This window comes from Lolium rigidum, chromosome 3 (genome assembly GCF_022539505.1).
Source record: "Lolium rigidum isolate FL_2022 chromosome 3, APGP_CSIRO_Lrig_0.1, whole genome shotgun sequence".
NCBI lineage: Eukaryota > Viridiplantae > Streptophyta > Magnoliopsida > Poales > Poaceae > Lolium > Lolium rigidum.
Genome location: NC_061510.1, coordinates 339,435,507 through 339,443,694, shown reverse-complemented (window position 1 = coordinate 339,443,694; position 8,188 = coordinate 339,435,507). Strand labels below are relative to the sequence as shown.

General features: G+C 45.4%; 1 protein-coding gene across 1 annotated transcript; it reads left to right on the top strand.

The window, feature by feature from the left end:
- Positions 1 to 910: 910 nt before the first annotated feature.
- LOC124700136 (hydroxyproline O-galactosyltransferase GALT5-like) lies at positions 911 to 7,410 on the top strand. The gene is made up of 7 exons (XM_047232311.1): positions 911 to 1,589; positions 4,735 to 4,967; positions 5,174 to 5,455; positions 5,540 to 5,668; positions 5,782 to 5,955; positions 6,559 to 6,666; positions 6,963 to 7,410. The coding sequence occupies exons 1-7, from the start codon at positions 911 to 913 to the stop codon at positions 7,173 to 7,175; spliced, it is 1,818 nt and encodes a 605-aa protein (XP_047088267.1). The 3' UTR covers positions 7,176 to 7,410.
- The last annotated feature ends 778 nt before the right edge of the window (positions 7,411 to 8,188 follow it).

The following is an 8,188-nucleotide window of genomic DNA, read 5'->3' as shown; positions in this document are numbered from 1 at the left end:
ATATAACTATGGCCCGGCTCGAGGACCTAGGGTTTTAGTATGCTTGGATCGGGTCGGGCCCTATTTTTTTGCCTAACGACGTGGTTGGGCTGAGTCGGGCCAGCCTTGAGCCCGAGTTTTCAGCAACGGGATTTTTTTCAGCCCGGCACGAAGCCTAGCCCAACCAAAGGTATGGCTAGGTATAGCTCGCAACATTTCAAAACAACCAATACAACATGAACATCTGTCGAAATTACCACCAATATCTGAGGATGATAGGTGTAGTCATATATTTCTAGTAAATTTAATCTTTACATTCATCATTGATCTCTTTCCAGATTATCCATTTAACAGCCCGCTAATCACTTCTCACTCCATATCACAAAATAGATGTTGTTCCTTATGTCAATGTTAAAGACCATGTCAATTTCCAAAAGGACTTGTATCTGTGTTGTGGAGGGAGCGGTGATTACGACGATGTAAAAGGTTGCTTTCTGGGACATAACTTTCAAGTTTTGTGCAAACTCTCACTGAGATTTCTTGTACTCCAAATTAATCAAGGTACAATTATACAAAACTAGTCCTTAGTCTAAAGTTGCAGTACCTCAAGCTTCACTGTTTTATAAAGCTACCGGTACATGACATCTCATTTTTCTTTTAGAGATGAAAGTACTTCTGGTACCTGTATGCAAAGCCCCAAGCAAACCCAAACATTTCGAGTGTACACAACACAAGCAAAGCAAGAAGAGGAAGAGCGGCGGCAATAACAGCGCACGCCGAAGAGGAAAGAAATGACACCTCTCCGTAGAATTAGCGAGAGACAGAGAAGAGCATTGCAGCATCTTCTTAAACCCCACGAAAATTCCAAGACTCGCGCACCTTTCCATCCTCGGACGCAGCTCCCACCCCGGCGCGCCACACCAAGCCAGCCATGCGGCGGCCGCCGCGCCGCGCAGCCGCCGCCGCCCGCAGGCTCCGGCCGCTGCTCCTGCTCCTCCCCTTCGCCGCGCTGCTCGGCGCCGCCACCTTCTCCCTCCACCACCCCGACCGCCTCGGCCCCACCACCGTCACCGTCACCGTCACCGCCACCCACGCCGAGGAGGACGCGCTCCCGCACCACCTCTCCTCCCCGCGCCTCCGCCTCGAAATCTCCCGCGTCGACTTCCGCGCGCTCAACGCCACCCCGCCGCTCCACGCGGTCGCCGCGCGCGCGTTCCGCGACGGCGCGCGCCTCCTCCGCGACGCCCTCTCCGCCTCCGCCACCACCACCGCCGCGCCACCGCCCCGGTGCCCGCCCTCCGTCGCGCGCTCCGGCGAGGCGCTCCGCGCCGCGGGCGGCGTCCTCGCCCTGCCCTGCCGGCTCGCGCTGGGGTCCCACGTCACGGTGGTCGCCTCGCCGCGCCGGGTGCCCGGCGCCGGCCTCGCGCAGTTCGCGGTGGACCTGCGCGGCGCGGGGGACGGGGAGGCCGCGTCCACGATCCTCCACTTCAACCCGCGCCTGCGCGGCGACTGGAGCGGCCGCCCGGTCATCGAGCTCAACACCCGCTTCCGCGGCCAGTGGGGACCCGCGCAACGGTGCGAGGGCTGGCGCCGCTCCGACGAGGAGACCGGTGCGTACCTTCTTCACTTACTCATCACTTGCTTCCCTTCGTGTACTTTCACTTTTCACCTTCAGAATTCACCTGGTGATTCCACCCTGATACTAATATAGCAGCAGTACACAGACAGGAGGATCAGTGCAGACGTGCAGTCGTTAGTACCAACCAATCTATCGGTAGCTCTAGGCTTTTCGTAGTTCCATAGTGCTACCGCTAGTACTTACGTGCTGGTAATTAACCAAGTGCCCTGTGCGTCGGCGGTGATGATTTGCATTCAGTGTCATGTTTCGCGGTTGGTGTTTAACCTGAATTATGGTTCGATCGTAGCACTCCGTTTGGTGAAAAGACTACGGCCTCCTTTTGGTAATTTTCAATGATTCGTAGCCTTTGTCCTGTGCCGCTAATGTTTCTAATATGATGCCAACCATGGTGTTCATGTGTGTGGAGAGAAATGGACTGTCCAACAAACTGCATTATAATCACTCTCCATGTTTGATAACTCTACTAACTTAGTTAAGGGAGGTTCAAGTCTCTGCGTTGAGGGACTTGCTTGGTGTCCCGGGCTCCGCAACAGTCGTATGGAAGTGGGGGCAGCTGCACAGGTGAAGTTCAGAGTCCTACCTTTCAGGGTGAAAACCCAATGTTTGGCCTTAGTACTACAAACAGGACGATCAGTGCAGTCGTTAGTACCAATACCAACCAATCTATCGGTAGCTCTAGGCTTTTTGCAGTTCAATAGTGCTACCGCTAGTACTTATGTGCTGGTAATTAACCAAGTGCCTTGTGCGTCGGTGCTGATGATTTGCATTCAGTGTCATGTTTCGCGGTTGGTGTTTTACATGAATTATGGTTCGATCGTAGCACTATGTTTGGTGAAAAGGATACTGCTTCCGTTTGGTAATTTTCAATGGTTCGTAGCCTTTGTCCTGTGCCGCTAATGTTTCAAATATGGTGCCTACGATGGTGTTCATGTGTGGGGAGAGAAATGGACTGTCCAAAAAGTGCACTATCATCACTCTCCATGTTTGATAACTGTACTAACTTAGCTAGAACTACTGATCTTCATCCATGTCCCTTGGCATGTATGCGATGCCATTCCAACATTTCCAAGCTTAACAGGAGGGAAGATGTTAGAGTACGTAATGGGCTTGGGCTGGCGGTATAGCCCGTTAGTCTTAGGGTTAATTAGAGATAAGAGTCGCTTTCTTAGGGGTCAAGTAAACCTCTCTATATAAGGAGAGGAGACGTATCAATCTAATCAAGCAAGAATTAAGAAGGAAATCCCTTCCCGCTTGCCACCAGCCGTGGGCAAGGCCCCCGGCCGGCCCTCTCGCGCCATCCCTCTAACAGCACCATAACAGAAGAGATATGGATGTCTTCAAGTTCTTAAGAGTATTTTGTGGATTCTTTGCTGGATGTTTTTTCCAAGTGTGAAGCAAGATCCTTCAGTTGATTCATGCACGGATATTAGAATGACCATTCACCCATATATTTTACCTTGTTGAATACCTGGGAGCTATTAGGTAATTTCTTTGGAAGATCCACGAGCACATGTACCTGTGTAGTTGGATTGCATATACAGCCCCCCACCTAAATGAGTTAGGTTCAGCACACATATGTGGTTATTGACTTTAGATGGCACGTTTCCCTTTCTCCAGATAATTCTTTATTTTGATAAAACTTAGACTTGCCACCTTGCCTCATTTCTGTTGATGACCCATGTACGCACCTTATATTTTGCTGAGGTGCATTGCATCATAATTTATAATATGGAAAATGAGCTTCTGTGATGCTGACACATTTGGTATAGGTTTTCCTTCGATTGTTTCTTTGTTCTTCTATTGGCAATCTTCATGCTGTCCTATTCCGCTGTTCCTTCTGTTTCTCCCTGGCGAGAATAGATAGGAAGACTAGACTAGGCATTGATGAAACTTCCCATTCCAGCATTTGGTCAAGAAGAATGTCCACTTTCCAATCCCCCCTTTTTTTGTGGGGGAGTCCCTTTCCAACCCTGACTATTGCATAAGTTCAATTTTAAACAGTTGTTTTTTTATTCTGAACTTGTCAACTGTTGTTTTTAAGCATTGCTGTGACTCATACCACAAGTGGCTGACAACTAGCATAGCTTATGCATGTTAGTAGCTTCAGTAAGAATCTGAATAATAAAAATAAAAAAATAGAAAAGATAGAGAAAAGAGAAATATAGAAGTCAACTAAAGTAATATTCCTCAGGGCTTAATATGGAAATAACATCATCATGTGTGCTCAAACTGTAAAAAAGGTTTGAATTTGTATGATCGTAAATCAATTGTAAAATTCATCAATATTATATTTAATTATAAAGACTTACATAATTAGGTAGAGATGAGGCATATTATCCCACACCTATCCTCTCCATCATACTCAATAATTTATGAATGTTTCTGAATTATCTGTGTGATACCTGATATTGTACCGAAATGTCCAATTTCCTCCTTTTTTTTCATACCTTTTGAAATCCCTATAAAGGTTCAGTGTTTTTGGATCTTTCTAAAACTTCATGCGTTTTAATCCCTGAGTTTTATACTTAAGGTGTTGTCAATAAAGGTGCTAATATGTGCAAGTGATGCCATATTTTATCCACATGCTGAGAAGTCAGCTCAAAACCGCTTGGGATAAGTCCAAGGGGCGAAGTAATTGGACTCAAGAACTCAAGGTTAAAAACAAACAGTTTCAGCAGTGAACTTTTGCAATAGTTCAGGTTTGACAAGTGACAATTGGAGAGCTCACCAGTTTAACCAAGGCTAACTTAGTGCATTAATCATCTAAAAAACCTAACTAGATTGGTGATCGGCACTGGATACTGTTCCATTTCTAGATCCTCCATGGCATGTCATTTCTTAAATCAACAAGATTTCATGGCAAAATGCACCCATTTTCTAGTTTACTTGGTTAACTCTAGTAGGGCTAGAGGAGAATCATATATGGTACTGCTACTCAACCTCTCCATATGTAGTATGAGATTCAGTTTGCTAATTTGATGGTAAATTATTTTGAAATGCTATAGGGCTAATGGTAATGTTTTTCCTAAATATTTTGAGCTGCAAAAATGTTTAACATGGCGATAGTTTGTCTGCTGCTTGTTGCCAGAATTTCTTATATTGCTTTCCTGGTGCAGTTGATGGATTGGTGAAATGTGAGCAATGGGTCTGGAACACTGGTGGTACATTTGAGGAGTTGAAGAGGATGGGGTTGCGTAACCGTGTTGCTGGACACAGAAGCAGAGATTTGATGGATTGGCCTTATCCTTTTGTGGAGGGTGAATTATTTATTCTGACAATAAGCGCTGGTTTGGAAGGTTATAATGTTCAAGTTGATGGAAGGCATGTAGCATCTTTTCCTTATCGCATTGTAAGTAGTGCTTCCTTCTGAAATGTCTCATGATGAGTGCTTCTATACTTCTTAACTGGAAACTGTGCACATCCTTGCTGTTGTTTGGGTGTAGATTAGCTTCGATTTAATATATGTTTTTACTTCAATAAGAACATCATCTCCTCCCCACTGTAATTTTGGAGAGGTTATCTGATGTTCCCATGCATTAAATTTGTACTTTTCAGGGCTTTATTCTTGAGGATGCCACTACGGTGCAAGTAAATGGTGATATTGAGGTTGAGTCAATGGTTTCTGGTGCATTACCCACGGCTCATCCTAAAATTGTACAAAGAAATCTGGAATTGCTGGCTGAACTGAAAGCCCCTCCTCCTGAAGAACCTGTAGAGTTGTTCATAGGCATTCTTTCAGCAGGAAGCCACTTCACTGAGCGCATGGCTGTGAGGAGATCATGGATGTCTGCAGTACGAAATTCATCCAATACCATGGCTCGTTTTTTTGTTGCCTTGGTAATGCCTATCCATTTAGTTTTGGTAGTTTTCTTTCGCTTATTCTCCCGAAGAGATTTATAACTGAACCATGTTTCAGGGCAGAATGGTAAAAAGGAGGTTAATGAAGATTTGAAGAAAGAAGCTGATTTCTTCAGGGACATTATCATTGTGCCTTTTGTCGATAGCTATGATCTGGTTGTTCTGAAGACTGTTGCCATTTGCGAATACGCGGTATGTAGCACAAGGATGGATATAACATAGCCACGTCGTATTTGTAGTATCTTTTGACAGTTCTTATGCAATGTCACCTCTTAATCTTTTATTTTTCACTTTGTCCTTGGAAGGCTCGTGTTGTTTCGGCGAAATACATCATGAAGTGCGATGATGATACCTTTGTTAGACTTGATTCAGTTATGGCTGAAGTCAAGAAAATCCCAGATGATAAAAGCTTCTATGTGGGGAACATGAACTACTACCACAGACCACTGCGAGAAGGAAAATGGGCTGTCTCATATGAGGTGAAGCGAATCACTGCACTTAATTTTTTTCCTGTTTTTTGCAGATGTTCCACCAAATGTTATCTTGAAGTTACACATATTGGCTCTTAGTTGACTCGTATCTTTTTTAAATGACCAAAAGTAATTAAATGCTACTGTGATATTCATACTGACAGTGTATCTGTCAGAGAGACAAATCAAGAGTACTTGTTTGTGAAGAGAGCACATAGGAGCTGCATTAAAAATTTGAATTCATCTGAAAGATGATAGTAAACTAGTAGTATTAACTTTTGTTGACCGAGTCAATTTCAACGGTTTACCAGTTTCGCCAACCAGCCTGCTGTGCTATCAGTCTTGGTACAGTTTCCTGGATTTAGCAAAACAGGCAGCTTGTTCTTGTCCTTGATGTGCAAAATAAGACATTATTTAAACACATGACTTGCTATCACTTCCTGAGAACCACATGAGCAATTGGTATCTGTTGTCCACATGAATATGTTATTGTCTCGTGCAATCATGTTGGCCGACTATACGTCGTTAGCGCATTCCTCAGTGCACCATTATTGAGTTTGCCCTGTGCTATCCTGCTGAACTCTTCTGTAACATTCTCCACTCAAATTCCAGGAGTGGCCCAGAGCTGCGTACCCACCCTACGCAGATGGTCCTGGCTACATTGTTTCTTCTGACATCGCCAACTTCGTCGTGTCCGAAATGGAGAAGGGCAGACTGAATGTAAGCTCTCTGCACTTCAACATTCTTTCTGTTCATTCCGTATACAGTGGCTGCATTTTACATTCCGCAAAAGTACTCGAGAGTGAAGCACCAACTGGTTTTACCCGTGCTGGTGCTCTTGGATGGTGCAACTTTTGATTGAAAACATGAAAAAGGGCACGGGCCCAATCATGGCCGGGCTGAAAAGATGGCCCATATCAGAAAAGCCAAGAAAGTTGTATCCATCACCTTGTATTCGTTTGTGCACGGGGTGGTTTTAGCTAATGATTGCATTGGGATGTTTGCTTTTGCCACAGCTGTTCAAGATGGAGGACGTGAGCGTGGGCATGTGGGTGGGGCAGTTCAACGGCACGGCGAAGGCCGGCGTGGAGTACGTCCACAGCGCGAGGTTCTGCCAGTTTGGCTGCGTCGACGACTACCTCACCGCCCACTACCAGTCGCCCGGGCAGATGCTCTGCCTCTGGGAGAAGCTGGAGCAAGGGAGGCCGCAGTGCTGCAATGCCAGATGACACAGAGCGAAGATCGCTTCAGTGAAACCCTTGCTACCGCCGTGACAAATCCAAGCTCATTTTTCAGTGGAGATTGGGTAAGCTAAGCCAGTTTCAGAGGGGAACCTGACAAGCTACTTCCACCACCAGAACTAGTGAACATAGACAAGTAGTAAACACATACCCTGTCAGATCGAAAGGTAACGTATACCAAATTATACATGTTAATGCTAGTATTATAAACTAATCGGCATTCTATATATACCGTCATCTCAAATCCGCACCTCTCTTGCACGTGATCTCTTTGTCTTTTATGTCCCTCCCTGTGACGACACTCCTTCAGTCCACAAGTAGCACTGATCATATTTTGGCATCAAGCCCATAGTAATAAACTCGGGAAGAGAATGTCTGTAAAATTTAAACTAGGGATGCAGCCATGATCGATGCATGTGCCGTGTGGTGGTGGCAGAAGGGAAGAGAGCACGCCTACTGTTGCTTGCCTCTGCCGATGGCCAAACCATGTCGACGACCCTACTAACATGCGTTCCTGTCCGTTTCGCTAGGCGTTTTGTCTGCGACTCTGCCTTCCTCTCTGCTGCAAGCAGCAGTTGTATTTAGTGCAGGTCTCATTCAGATAAACTAACATAATCTCTCGGTTTATTTCAGTTCCACCCGTAAAACGGGATGTCGGTTTCCTACAATTTCGCCTGGTAAACTGAATGCTTCTTTGTTGATGTGAGCGCATCATGATGTTTAGATTGCTCCGGTTCGACGAGAACCGTAAGAAGTTTTTTTTTCGAAATGGGGTAAATCTTTGCCCTAATCTATCGACTAAGTAAAAGTTCTACAAAACTGTCTCTCCCGGCATCATTTTGCTCATGCCTTTGGCACCCGCTAATACCCATAAACGCGAGTCTTTTTTGATCTTATCGAAGACCACATAAGAGTGCGCTTGCTTGTTGCGGAAGATCTTAGCATTGTGTTCATTTCAAACCTCCGAAGCAATGAGTAAAATGGGCAACCCCATCGCCTTG